The following is a 15,227-nucleotide window of genomic DNA, read 5'->3' as shown; positions in this document are numbered from 1 at the left end:
GTTCACATTATACATGCTTGTAAGATATAGGAAGAAATAAAATAATAGTTTAGTATATATAAATATCATATTATTACTAACATAGATAATTCATAAAACCGGAAAAACTAGACTGAAATTGAAAAAATCAAAAGTTGTAGTTTCAATCGTAAATCAATCCAATATCGGTTTTTAAATTTTCAAAACCGGTATATACCAGTTAGGTTATAAAAAATGTATAAAACCGAACAGAACCAAACACGTTGCACCTCTAATTAGCAAGGAGCTACATTGGACTAAAGCCCACTAGGCCTAGTTTTTGGATACAAAAGTTTCCTCAACCCATCTCAATTTATCTAATTTAATTATTACAAATTTTTCAAATTTCTACATAAAATCTAATAAACAATTAAGCTTTCTACTTTCATCTCAACTCACTATCCAAACCTCTCTTAAGATGCAATGAAGTGGAATCCATGTCGACGTTAGTCCCACTAGACTGCACAGTTTATCCGTCTGTTCTCTTTTTGCTACGAAAAATTTGAAAAATTCTACTTATCATTTATTACACCACATACTATACACTACACCTCTTTTATTTTTTATTTTTTTATTTTTTTATTTTTTTTCTATAACAAGTATATGATGTATAGATGATAAAGATAACATCTCAACTAGTTTAACAAGAATAAAATAAATAAAAATAATATATAAAGTGTATAGTATGAAATGATAAAATTCCCTCGAAAAATTTATTGTGTAATTCCCGAGTATTGTACTATCACATGATACCAATTATTCAAATATTGTTTACATAAGCACACGGATATAGCTTTAACACCCTTCCACAAGTAATTCTAACCATTTCTCTCTATTAGAATCTTTTTGCGCAGAGATGAAAAGTTTTCGGGGGGTGATCTAATTTCAAGTATGTAATAGTGAGAAAATATTAAATTTCAATTAAACGTTCCCTCCATCTACCCAACATTTTCTCTCCCACTTTCCCTCCCCCAAAACAAAACCCAGAATCCCGCTTCGATCATATCTCCCCAGATCCCATACCCATACATAACCTGGAAGAATGTAACGACGAGGAAGTCGGGCATTAAAGCTTATAACACGAGTTACACGATCATGCCGGCAGAAGATGGGTTCCGAGTTATGTTTGGGTAGAAGGGATTTTAGGAGATACGATGGCAATTTTTTTGAGCCGTGAAAGCTGAGCATGGACATAATTTTTTCGCTTTGGATTTCAATTGGATCCAAAAATGTAGAATGTAAAGCTTCTCAACATTGAAAGGTGGCAATATCTACTATCATTTGAAGAGCTTGGATCAATACACTAGACATGCACGAAGGTTTTGGCTAAATTTCTCCATATTCAGCACCAAAAAATTGAATATAAATGGACATGATGAGTACAAATCCTTTGTAGAAGGATAAAGTCAATATCTCTAGACAAGTTTAATTAAATCCGACAAGTTTAATTAAATCCGGATAATGCACAATCACATAGATGAAGTAGTAAACTTATAAGAGGGCAAACTAATTTCTAATTCTACATCCTAGCACCATAGTATGGCACTCCCTGACAGATGTTAAGACAACCCTCCTCCCTCACCAACAAGAGTCTGTAGTAAAAAACACTTATCACTTGATGGAAACAAACCACACAAGCACACAACAGAAGAATGTGCACATTCATTCAGCTCTTGACTGACCAGCTCGGGAGGAGAGGATGATGCCGACAATGAGACCATATAGGGCGAGTGCTTCAGCAAAAATTAGAATAAGGATCATCCCAACAAAAAGCTTTGGCTGTTGTGCATTTGCTCTGTAAAATACCATGGTTGCATTAAGAGAACATTCTAAAAACAAGGCATTCTAATTTCTAATGTAACAGATAATATGTGCATTCGGAGTATATTGAAATATTCAGTGACACCTTACGACAAAAGCTTTGGCTGTTGCTGATTACTTCCCAGCCAAATAAAAGTATATGGTTATTCAACAGAAGTGAGTAGGCAATGATAACCATCCCCAAATATTCCAACCCAGATGGACCACTACTACCTTAGATCCTTGGAAAGCTACCTATTTAGGTTCTTCTTTTCCTTTTAAGTTTTAAGAGGCCAGCTACATCACTTATGCCATCCATCTAAACGTTATACCCTAAGAGTAGAGAGATTTCACCACCACCCATATCCACATTTTAGCTCAAATCAAAATCAGTACTACCAGAAAACAAGAATCTCAGGCAATTTAGGGTTTGGAACACGTTTCTACATGTTACCGATACACGAATCCAATTCATATCCAATCCATTTTCCATTTCGGAACTAAAATGATCTCCATTTATGGTAAGATGGATCCAAATCAAATTACAAAGCCACTAACCCGAAATTCGCATCTTCGCTATTTGCCCCCCAAACTATCAGCAAAAATAAATATCCGTAATCCTATGCAATCATTCAATCCAATCTACCAATTCAGGCAAATCCACAATTAATGGGAAAATTAATAACATATGTAAAAACAACTACATATATGTTAGAAATGGAAGATAAATACCTAACACCAGCGTCACCGACGATTCCAATAGCCATACCGGCAGAAAGGCCAGCGAGGCCGCAAGCGAGACCAGAGGAGAGATGTGCGTAGCCATCGAAGAGGTAATAGGATTTGGCCTTAGGGTTAATCCCGGTGCTGATGATGACTGCAATGATGAGACCGTATATACCCAACACACCAGCCATGACCACCGGCACGATCGACTTCATCACCAGCTCCGGCCTCATAACACCCATTGACGCCACACCTACCCCGCTCTTCGCCGTTCCGTAAGCAGCTCCCATACCTGAAAAATTGCAAGCACCCGATCAAAACCCCAGATCTACATCACTGATTTGAAAACCTAGATCCACGTCAACCGAACCCTAGATCCATACCCGAAAGTGATCATGTAATTGCACAAAAACAGGAGAATAATAACAAATAACAATAATAATAATAATATCAAATAATAGCATAGACTTATGGTTTGCTTACAGGAAAATACGAGGGCGGCTGCAGCGCCGAGGAAGCCAAAGAAAGGAGCGGTTTCATCGCCGCTGAAACCCGACATTTCGCTTTAACTAAATTGAATTTCTTCAGAGAAAAATATCCGATCTGAGAAGATAATTTCTTTATTACTATTCTATTGGATTTCTCTGAGCGGAGAGGAAAAGTTTGGCTCTTGATGCTTCTGTTCTGTGGTTCATATACGGCCCTCCCTCATATGCGAACAGCGAACGTGAATCTGCTCCAATCTCAGCCAAAAGTAGTACAGAAACACCCTCGTCTGTCAAGAGTCTAGGACTAATACTAGTTGGGCTTTGAATCTCACTTCGGTCCACTATCTGTAGAAGGGGCCGTAAGACTCGATGAAATCAGATATATCCATACAGTTGGGCTTTTTGCCTTTTCTTTTTCTTTTTTTGTTATCGTTTTATAAATAGAGTTTTATTATATACAAATAAATTTATGTACCAATCTGCATATTAATATTATTGTATTTATATTCTAAATTTAAATTAATATTATTTTTAATAAAATTTACTTTCTAATCAATCATATTGAATAAGTGTACATATTAATACATAGAATCGTTACAATTATATTTTTCTTTATAAATAATATACAAGACCAACAAAATCCGGGCAGAACATGAACAATGCTGGCCCCATGTCTCCAATATTTTCAAGTCCCAGCAGGCTGTAGTTTTCTTTAATCACCATCTTTAATTTGACGTCAAATTATAAGAGAATTAAATTTATTTTCATTTACCCATCAATCGTTGTAGGAGATAATAAAAAGATAATGATTGAAAGACTTACCAATGTTATTTTTCATAAAAGGTAACTGACGAATATTGCACGTTTCAAGTTGATAAACCATACAATTCTTCATAAACGAAGCATTGTTAACAATGCTGTGGATTTTGGTTGATCATAAACAAGAGACCGTATGATCAGCCACCCACAAAATTGATAGCAATGGCACGAGCTGGTGGGAAAGATAGTGATATCAATTTGAAGATTCACTCTATTACAATCTATACATTCATTGGACACTAATAAAAGAACTTATTTGTGTAATTTTTAAATAGATAAATTTCACGTGATTTTTTGTTAAAAAAAAGTTAGATCTCACTTAAAAAAAACATAAAAAAAAAAAATCATTATTTTTTAATAAGACTTACTTTTTAACAAATAGCATATATAATATTTTTCTATTTAAAAATTTATATATAACATTATTATGAAAGAAAGCTCTAAGGAAATCTAACAACGTACGTATATATTTATTTTTTTTAAAGTGATTGTACGACGCTTGTACATTAATAACTATAACTATCATTTTTTTTATACAATATATACAGTATTATCTTAACAATAATTAAATTAAATATTATTGATGCAAACTGCGGGGCATGGCACACCGTAATGTGGCGCAAGCCACTAGTGTTTGAAAGGTTGGAAAATGTTAGGAAACGGGGGCAATTCTGAAATACGTAATGCCATACAGGTTTGGGGATGCAAGTTTTGTGTAAACCATTTGAAGAAAAATTGGGACCCATCATAAATAAATTATTTTGTTTTTGAGCGGGCCAAATGTTTTACAATGAATCTATAACTTGCACTGTAAGTTTGTATGAATTATTTTTCTTATTTTAAAATAATAATAATAATAATAATGATAATAATAATATAAGAGTGATGTTAGGTTGTCATTCAAATGTTTTTTTCAAAAGTGCCTCGTATATTTTGTCTTTTTAATGTTTAAAAAAGTAAAAAATCTACACAACTTCATACTATTCACACAACTTCCACACACTACACTTTTTTTAATTTTTATTTTTTTCTTTTATCAAATATTTAGAGCAATGCTACTCATCATCCCAACTTCCATCATCCTCTCATCATCTTATGATGTGTCATTAGATGATTGAAGATTATTTATTATATTTCACTTATAAACCTATCATTTAATGCCACATCATGGGATGATTGGAGGATGATGGAAGTTAAGATGATGAATATATTTTTTCAAAAAATTACAATTAGTGTGTGCCTTTTTAACACTTTTTAAAAAATCATCATTTGGTGGACAACTTATCATTTTTCATAACGAGTAATACTAAATATAATCATAAGTTGGATAAGCGCCAAGTGTTCTTTTCGAAAAAGTGGCTTCACTATAAAAAAAAATTAATTTTTATATATGTATCTCGTATTTATTTATTTATTTTAAAAAATAGATGATACTTATGGTACTCTATGACTGTAAATATTATTTTTTTAATTTTTTATATAAAATGAAAGAGTTTTTCTATTTATTATCTTTATACCACACATCTGTTAAGGAAAAAATAAAAAGATAAAAAATAAAAATAGGGGAAGACAAGTATATTTTTTCTAAATGTAAAAATGACTTTTTTTGTTTTTTATTGGCATTTTGGTGCGCTAGTTTATTAACCCCAACGGCCCATAACCCAACGGCCCAAAAATTAAAATTTCTTTTTATTTTGGCATTTTGGTGCGCCAGTTTAGGGCTAATAGACGTCGCGGACGAATTACACATTTATGGCTACCATTGTCAAATTGCAACATATTTCAAGGTAAACGTGGAAAACAAAACTGTATTCTTTTGCTCTCTTCTCCCTGTTCTTGATTGCCGAATGAACTCTGCTCTTCAAGTTTCCGCGGCAAAGGAACTCGGAATTTGATAAGAGAGGGAATGAGCAAGAGGCCGACGCCTGATCCTGTGGCGGTGCTCAGGGGCCATCGAGCTTCTGTCATGGACGCTTCCTTTCACCCTTCTAGACCTTTACTCTTCACTGGGTATGTTTCCTCGTACTTATACGTTAGTAATAGTGTGTGTACCACCGTGTAAAGGCTTGGACATCTCAATTTCAGAATCCATGTTTTTTTGAATAAAGTTTTTATTTTTCGGTAGCTCTGCGGATGGCGAGTTGCGGATATGGGACACGGTCCAGCATCGAACAGTATCATCTGCATGGTAGTCATGTTAATTCAGCATATCTATCTTCATTTCTTGACAATTAGTTTGTTGAGATTTTATTATGGTCAATTGCAGTGTGCATAGTGCCGCTCACGGGATTATTTGCGTTGCTAGTAGTCCTTTCATTGGAGCCAACAAAGTTATCAGGTGCTTTTTTTTTTTTGGCTCGTTTAACGATTGTGATTCGCTGTTTACTATTTCTTTTGGGTATTATTTAAGTGGTGTTGTGCACTAATGGTTGTGTTATATGTGTTCTGATGCATGTAGCCAGGGCAGGGACGGAACCGTCAAATGTTGGGATATTGAAGACGGAGGGCTGTCCCGGTGCACAACTACTTCTAATTATTTTGAGTGAAATATGATGCAAAATATGGCAAAATATAGATTTATAAGGATAGTTTGTGCATCTGCATTACCAAGAGTGTAGGGCTAGAATGGACTCTGGTGGGTGAATGTTGTGGATAAAGCAACTGTTAGGCCTCAAACAAGTTAACAATTAACGTGTTCAGATGCACTGGATAAGGTGCTTCGTGGCATGTCAGGCCATTAGGCAAAATGGTTACTTGCAAGAGCATCTGAAGAACCCATCTTGTGCAGTGCTAGGTTTAGTCGCTAATTATTTAGAAAAGGAGTTGGATGGTAGGGGCAGTCATCTTTTCCCTGGAAGGGACGGAAACTTATTCTTCACTTATGCTTATCTGAAAGACCTGAGTTGAAACAATAATTTTCACTGATTATTGCACTGGCTCTTTTCCAAAAAAAATGTAATTTTCAACGATAGATACGGCTACAAAATTTTTTACAAGCATGTCTTGTCATTGGTAAACCCGATCACCTTGTCTGTTTTATGTTTTCCATTCAATATATTTCCTTTATTCCATTTACCGCCCTTATTGTCTCAAAGGATAGATCATAAAGAACTGGGTTGAGCTCTGGTCTCAGAAATATAATGCATGAGTTTCATTGAGTGGCTGGCATGTTGAGCTTCACCGTGGCATTTGTCTCATCAATCTTCCTATAGGCATGAGGAATCTTTCCCCATTCTTCCTATTTGTTATTTACCTTTCCCCACAAGATTAGTCCTTAGTATTAGCTACCTTTTTTGTTTGCTTTTTTTGGTTGGTGTTAGTTATTTCTCAGCTTAACAGTATGCTGAGACTATTAAAATAATGTTTCTATTCTTGGTAGGAATCCTTCTGTTACAATCAAGACAAACACTTATCACTTTTGCAAGCTTTCCCTGGTGAAGAAGCCTTCTGCTCATGCACTGCAAGCTGAAGGGCATAGTTATCATGACGAGACAGAGTTTAGGGGAACTTTTGACTTAGAAAGTCTGGATGATAGCAAGGAAAAGGCTGAAAGAGGTCTAACAGAGTGTTCCAATGTTGTTAGAGGTTTGCTCAAATTGACAGATTTTTTTTTTCCATTTAATTTATGGTTTTTCTGATACGAAGGAACCTATCAAAACTGATCGCGCTTATAAGTTTTCTGGAACTGGAATGTAGTCTGATATTCTTTTGGATAATTATCCAGATTCAATTCTTGAATGTCTGATATCATTTCCGACTAAATCTGCAGCGTGTGTTCTCTTTTATGTATTATGCTGAACTACTTAATAAATTTATCTATACATGGTCAGTTAATTATATAGAAGAAAAAAAGAACCTTTTCGCTAGAGCTTTCCCTAGTACCAATAATACTTGGAGGTGCAGCCTTAGATGCTCATCTCTTGATTTCACTCACAGTTGTATCTTCTACTTTTTATCAGTCCACCTCATCTGTCATTGTGTTTTTTGGTGGTTCTACACTCTTTTTGGTGTTTATTGGTCCCAGATTTTATTATAATTAGATTATACACTATTAAGTTTATTTTTAATCAGAAGATACACATGCTGAAGGACCAAACTATGTGGCTATAGCAGGAGAGCTATCACATGAGGTCAATATGCAACTTTTAATAATTTCCTTTCCTATTTATCTTTACATACATAATAGTTTTGTGTGCCTATCACTTTTTAATTTTATGCAATCCACAGGTCGAAGTTTGGGATCTCAATACTGCAGAAAGGCTTGTTCAACTCCCTCAAAGTTCAGTTGGTGGCTCCCCTAACATTTCTACCAGTGAGAGAGGTCTGTATTTGAGATGAACTTATATGTCTCTTAGCTTATGGTATTATTAATAATACTATTACTTGGGTAAGCTCTTTCTTGACATAGTTATATTCAACTATTCTGGACAGTGTCACCATATCTCCTTTCACCATATATGCCTAATTACGTGGTTTCAATAAATTTCTTACTTATAAAAAAAAAATTACTGGACAAATACTTCAGAATATCTTAATCTGAATATGACAAATCCTTTGTGGTTGTGTTTCACATGCATGCAGAAGACATGGAGATATATATAGACCATTTTTTTATTAGTCTTTTTACTGATTTTCTTCAAACTATCGGCATCTTGGGGCTAGAAACTGATGACATTACTGAGGAATTAACCTGCACACCAACTGAAGTAGAAAGTTATGAAACCGGATGTAACATAGTCATAAGTTTTATATCTTTTCTTTAGCAAAATGAAAAATTACAAAGTGAAACAGTTTACATGATTTATTGATCTCAAGTACCTTGACTAATCACGTTTCTCCTGGGGTACTTGACAGTTAGCAGCATATCACTATTAGATAACTATTTTGTACAACCAGTATTTATGGTTTCCAAGTGTTGTTCCTCTTTAAACTTTTTGACAGCTCAGGTATTGTTTCTTGCTTGTTCTCTAAGTTTTCAGTATTTTCTTTGACAGGATTATATCTTATTCTTGTATTTGTATAGTTTCCATTTTTTTCATGCATTTTAAATATTGGCTTAATGCATGATCTGCATCACCTGGTCCTCTATTTTCATTGAAGAAAATATTTTCTCTTTCTTTTAATGCTTTACTTTGACATGTAACAATTATTGCTTGGAAGGGATGTGCATGGCGGTTCAAGCATTTTTACCTACTGAATCACAGGGATCCTTAAATGTCTTGGCTGGGTATATCCCTCTTATCTTTCTTGCACATCGTCTATTATGGGTCTAAGGACCTTATCAGCTTAGCAACTCTATAAGTTTGCTACATTCAGATATAACTCCTAAATGATATGTGGTATGTTTAAAACGTCGATGACGACTTCAATATCGGTAAACACCTATAAGGCCATATTTTAACTCTTGATGATAATTTACTTGGTACAACCTTGTGGTCTTTTTTATGTAAGATCTGACTTGTTTTATTATTTTCTGTTGACGAATTACACTGTTACTTTAACCCTGCCAGGCCAATTTTGTCTTTTGGGAAACCTTTCTACCATATTTCCTCCATCTAGTTCTGTGGGATCTTCACTTTGAACGTGTATAGAATTCAATGATATTTCTGTAGGATCACCTATTGCAGTCATTGGAAAAAGCTTCTAAATGTCAAATAAGGAGACGAGGGGAGGATGGGTGATTTACGTAACATAATTTTCCGTTGGTACATGTGGCAGTTATGAAGATGGTTCCATGCTTTGGTGGGATATACGGCACCCAGGAGTTCCTGTTACTTCAATAAAGTTCCACTCAGAGCCAGGTGTGGGACCCTCTCTTCATTCATTCTCAGTTCCTTTGAAAGCAAATTGTGATCCATTTGGTATTTTATGTTCAGTTCTAAGCATATCCATTGATGAGTCATGTAGAGGGGGTATCTCAGGAGCTGCAGATAACAAGATTGTGATGTTTAGTTTGGATCATTCCATGGTAAACACATTTTATCATAAAATCATACTTGTTTTCAGTTTGCTATATCTCCTGCCATGGCACATTTGAGCATGTTGACAATGGTGGGATGAAAATGGAGTTATGTGCTTCCATTTTTATCTTAATTATGGCGCACATTTGTTTTGTGCCACGACCATTCACAAATTCTAATTTCAGGTATGAGAAGTTAATTTAGCTTAACAGCTAACTATATTGCTCTCTCTCTCTCTCTCACACACACACACACACCCACCCCCACCGCACACAAGCACTAGGTAGAGTTATGTCTCTACAGAGGCCATTATCATGTTAATCCATATAAATTTTGTGTATTTATTTATTTATAAAAAAATAAGTTTATTTTTTCTAAGATCATGTGTTTTGCCTACTATAAACAGGGTTCTTGTGTGGTCAAGAAAGAAATTAGTTTGGAACGACCTGGTATATCAGGCACCTCAATTCGACCTGATGGGAAAATTGCTGCTACAGCTGGTTGGGACCATAGGTTAGAACTTATATTTTCCATCTTAAAATATTAATAGAAGTTCATTGCGATCCTTGCATGTTTTCAGTTACTTTTTTCGATAAGTAGCCAAAAATTTGATTGATGAAAACAATAAGCATACTTCATGTAGATGGGGCATATACAAGAGAGTGAGCATTGCTATTCATAAGCACCATACACCATACACCACAATTTTCTTATTATTTTATTTTATTTTTTAATTTTTTTTTGGTTTTATTCTTCGTAAAACAATTGAATTCTTCTTCTCATCATCCATATACCACACATTTGGTAAGAGAAAAAAATTAAAAAAATCACAAAAAGGGTGGTGTGTGATGTATGAGGCTTATAAATAGAATTTTTCTATATCTTGTGCATGAAATTTCAAGGCCCAGAAAATTCCACAAGAATTGTGTTTGTCATTTCAGCTGAATTTCTATAAGGTTGGACGATTTTATCATACTGTCTAAAACCTGTATGCTTTTGATAATGAATGAATTTGTCCTCTGATTGCCTCAACTGAGTCCCTAAAGGGATTCCTCCCAAACTTTTTTTGTCTCCCTATTGGGAAATCTTCTGATTTTCTGAGAAGACATGCAGGGTTTCACTCTGAAACAGTTTCGTTATTGAGAAGTTAAATAACATAAAAAAAAAGTCTCGTATTCATAATCTTCATTTATGTTGCAATTAATCTGAGGCTTTGTGTTTTTATTGTATGCAAATCATTCACTAAGGTATACCCTCGTATTATCTTGTTTTCTTATGAAATGTATTGTTCTTAAGTTGTCTCTTTTAATCACTGGCAGAGTAAGGATATATAATTACCACAAAGGAAATGCTCTGGCAATATTGAAATATCACCATGCTACGGTATGTTATGTTGTGTTTAGCATTGCTGGAGACAGATGCTAAAATATTTTTTTTCCCCCTCTTGTTAATTATATTCAGCTTCTCAATTTTCACATCAAAAGTTGAATTTAGTTTTTGTGGCTGGTATTTTGTTTCTTTATATTCAACAGGGAAATGCATGTTTCTGATTTTTATTATGGTCTTTATAGATTGAGGCCAATGAGCTCTAGCTTAAATGACACTTCTCTCATAAAACTAGGGGTGGAGGGTGAGATCTTATGTTTAAGACCCTATTGGGTGCATGTTTAAGTTTCCAGTGTTATTTTTTTTTTAATATCAGATTAAGACTTCAAATGGAACCTTAGTTGAACCACCATACTTTTTATTCCAGTTACACTGATTGGTTCATGGAAGATCTGGAAAATAGAATTTTCCATTGCCTATTTTTTGTTGATGAGCATCATTTTCATGTGGACTTGTCTGTTCTTCACAAATATTTATTCCTAGTTGACAAGTTCTACAAGGGAATGACTGTGGCATGATCAGTTCCAAAATTATGAACTCACTTTTGTGCTAATTTCGACGCCCTTCAAAACTCAAGGCCAAAACAAGCCATCCCACTTTGCTATATACTTGTTGAGAAAAGGACTAAGAAGGGAAAATTTTCTATCATTATGCTCTATGGGGCTTCTCTATATTTTCATTATACTACTTAAAAATCTGTAGAATATTTAAGTATTCAGCTGCATCTTTCCTTTAATTCTTTACTTGCTGTAATCCTCCCTTCTCTCTCTCAGCTTCACACTATTGAATATCTGATTTTTGTGAATTTTTACAATTTTTTATTTTGAAAACTTGCCTTTTTTTTTTTTTTTTTAACAGTGCAACTCTGTTTCATACTCGTCTGATTCTAAGTTAATGGCCTCTGCATCTGAAGATAGGACAGTTGCGCTCTGGGAACTTTACCCTCCAAAAACTTGAACGGTGCCAGGTAGTTGCTAGCTAGGGTTCTTAGTCACTGATCACATTTCATGTTCAATGTGTTGGATACAAAGAGTCCATTCTCCATATCCTTCAAATATTTTGATTTTTATTTTCTGTGATGGCATCAAATATCATTATGTAATGTTCGTCAGCCATCATATATATATATATATATATATATATATATTATGATGATCAAATTGCACTCAATTGAAAGTGTTTGATTTATTCATTAATTCCCTAGAATATCAATTAGGATAAGGAGAGAACGGAATAACATTGGGGAAAACGATTCTAAAAATGCCTTCCCCTTGCTTGTGGCTTGTCTATTTTTGTCAAGTGGAATTGAGGAATCAAATCGACGAAATTCCCACACCGATGCTTATCATATTTCTCACCGTCCAACCAATTTACTATTTTGGTCGGAGTTCCAGTATTATAATTACAAAAAATGTGTTTTTATACTAATTATTAATGTCGAAAGATTTTTATATAAATTTATGTTGAGTCATGAGTGTGTACCACACAATTTTTTTTTATTGTTTTTCCATTGGTTGTATCTCACCCTTCACAAGAATTTACGATTAACGATAGATATAGTCGTAGAATATGTAATTTTCACGTAAATTTTTTAAAAAGTAGAAAAGTTTATTATTAAAAAATTAATCTTTTTTATTTTTATTTTTTTTTATTTTATGTAAATCTCATATTTATTAAAAGTTGCGCGATGCTTATAGACTTACAATTACAAAATCATTTCTCCTTAATTAGTATTAGAAGCGAGACATTGTGCGACAGCCACTCCGCCACAGCCGCCCTTGTCCTTGGACACCAAAAACAAAAGCAGTATACAACACAGAAAGAAACGACAGTAGTAATGATACTGAAGAAGCTAAGCTATCGAAGAAGAAGAAGAAAGTAGATATTGCACATAAGGTGCTCAAGGAAATTGCACAAACAGAATTTACTTTTTCATTCGTATTCCTTTATTTCTCTATATCTCTGTACATTCATTCTTTGACTATATTTATACAGATTTCACAAATAGTAAGATGAAAACAGAATCTTGATCAAACCGTGCATAGTGATGTGTTCTGTTATGGGAGAAGTTTCCAGAGATGAGACACGTGGTGCTCTGTTATTTGTGGTTGAAATATTATGATTCTAGAATGTACTGGTCTGGTAGCGCTGTCGTGCAATGCTCCTGCTTGCATGAGGAATCTGTTGCATGAGGAATTTGTCTTGATAGTATCTGTTGCCGCAGCTATGCCTTGTGAACTTTTTTTTTTTTTTTTTTGTCTTGATAGTATCTGTTGCCGCAGCTATGCCTTGTGAATTTTCTGTCTTAATATGCCCCCGCGGGTCAAGCAGCACTGGAGAGATGGTGAGGCTTGATCGAAGAAAATTAAATCGAGCAGTAGAAAGGGGCTTGGTAAAGATGTATGCAAGCTGATATTTACTTGAGATGAATGAAACTTTAAGTGCCTTGACAGCGACACGTTCTCGCACAAAGTGTTAATCAAGGTCAACGTGCTTAGTACGTGAATGTAAGACATGATTTACAGATAAATATGTTGCACCTAGATTATCACACTAAAGTGTAGGTGGATCAGACAAAAAAATACCAAGTTCACTGAGTAAGGATTGAAGCCACAGTAATTCACAAGTGGTGTTAGCAACAGCTTTGTATTCAGCTTCGGTGGAGAATCTAGCGATAGTAGGCTGCTTCTTAGATCCCCAAGATATCAGATGTGAACCAAAATACACGCAAAACCTACCAGTGGACATGGGGGTTGACACTGATTTTGAATTGTGCATGTTTGTTCAGTTAAGCAAATCAGTGACATATTTTGTTTGAGACATGAATAAATCATGGGAATTTCTATGAACCATGATGCCTAAAAAATAATGCAATGAACTTAGGTCTTTAATCGAAAATGAAGCACGCAAAGCAGTAAGAAAATCATATATAAGTGCTGAACTAGAACCAGTAACAATGATATCATCCACGTATACTAACACATAAATCGAATCAGAATCATTGAAAAAAATAAATAAGGATGAATCAGATTTAGAAGCATGAAAGCCAATAGTCAACAGTTTATTACTTAATTTCGAGAACCAAGCCCAAGGGGCTTGTTTTAGATAGTAGACAGACTTGTGCAGTTTGCAGATATGATTGGGGCAATATGGATTTGCAAACCTCGGCGGTTGATGCATGTAAACAACTTCCTCCAAGTCACCATGCAGGAAAACATTTTGAATATCCAACTGATGTAATGACCAACCAGAAGAGACGAAAATAAAGAGGAGCACAATCATAGGTTTGACGACGGGACTATAGGTCTCGGTGAAATCAACCCAGGCTTGCTGATTAAACCCTTTTGAAACTAGGCAGGTCTTGCGTCACTCGAGAGTGCCATCAGCACCCCCATTTGGATTTGAGGACCCATTTGCACTTGAGGATGTTGAGAGATGAGGAATAAGGGATATAATCCCAGGTTTGGTTAAGGATAAGTGCTTCAAACTCAGAGGCCATGGCTTGTCACCATTCGGGGTACTTGGAGGCCTCCGTGAAGGAGGTTGGTTCTTCAGGGACAAAACTGGAAGTGGAGGCCATGAGATGGAGAGGGTTTTGGGGTTGGCCAAGGGATGGTGCCATCAGAGAGATGAAGAGGACGATGAATATTGTTACGAGAGAGTGTTACCATGAGGTGATTTGAAGTGGGTGGGAGTGATAGAGAGGAATCGCGCAGAGTAAAAGGTTGCGGCGCAGTGAGGTTTTGTTGTGAAGAAGATGACCTAGGTGAGTGAGGGGGCAGATTATGGGTTTTGGGTGGAGAAGAGAGGAATGGATGTGGTTGGGTTCAAGACGTATGGGGTTGGGGTGAAGAGATGGATTGTGGTATGTGGGATGAGGTTGGATTGACAAGCGTAGTGAAAGGAGATGAGGTGGGAATCAGATGAGGAATATGAAGAGAGGTTGTGGGCTGTGGCATCGGGTTGGAAGTAGAGATGGGTGAGACGAATGTTAGGAAGTGCGTTGACCGAATGTGGACCAGACCCAGAG

The 15,227-nt window shown here is 35.3% G+C and overlaps 2 protein-coding genes across 6 annotated transcripts; one reads left to right on the top strand and one right to left on the bottom strand.

The window, feature by feature from the left end:
* Window positions 1-1,328: 1,328 nt before the first annotated feature.
* LOC108991387 (V-type proton ATPase subunit c4) lies at window positions 1,329-3,306 on the bottom strand. Its single transcript, XM_018965620.2, has 3 exons — window positions 3,028-3,306; window positions 2,551-2,836; window positions 1,329-1,813 (listed from the first exon to the last, which is right to left on the bottom strand). Exons 1-3 carry the CDS (start codon window positions 3,101-3,103, stop codon window positions 1,681-1,683), a joined length of 495 nt encoding a protein of 164 aa, XP_018821165.1. The 5' UTR covers window positions 3,104-3,306; the 3' UTR covers window positions 1,329-1,680.
* A 2,261-nt stretch (window positions 3,307-5,567) lies between these two features.
* On the top strand, window positions 5,568-12,515 carry LOC108991385 (protein DECREASED SIZE EXCLUSION LIMIT 1). 5 transcript variants are annotated; one of them, XM_035682807.1, is made up of 14 exons: window positions 5,568-5,638; window positions 5,718-5,861; window positions 5,977-6,039; window positions 6,118-6,189; window positions 6,310-6,366; window positions 7,231-7,436; window positions 7,965-7,981; window positions 8,079-8,172; window positions 9,012-9,078; window positions 9,570-9,652; window positions 9,728-9,819; window positions 10,218-10,324; window positions 11,131-11,194; window positions 12,056-12,515. In XM_035682807.1, exons 1-14 carry the CDS (start codon window positions 5,604-5,606, stop codon window positions 12,152-12,154), a joined length of 1,200 nt encoding a protein of 399 aa, XP_035538700.1. In that variant the 5' UTR covers window positions 5,568-5,603; the 3' UTR covers window positions 12,155-12,515. The 5 variants fall into 5 exon arrangements, with proteins under 5 accessions (XP_035538700.1, XP_018821162.1, XP_018821159.1 ...); XM_018965617.2 differs by having other exon boundaries at window positions 7,962-7,981; XM_018965614.2 differs by having other exon boundaries at window positions 7,926-7,981.
* The last annotated feature ends 2,712 nt before the right edge of the window (window positions 12,516-15,227 follow it).

The sequence above is a fragment of the Juglans regia genome, chromosome 11, assembly GCF_001411555.2.
Source record: "Juglans regia cultivar Chandler chromosome 11, Walnut 2.0, whole genome shotgun sequence".
NCBI classification, from domain to species: Eukaryota; Viridiplantae; Streptophyta; class Magnoliopsida; order Fagales; family Juglandaceae; genus Juglans; species Juglans regia.
This window is presented reverse-complemented; position numbering and strand designations above follow the sequence as displayed.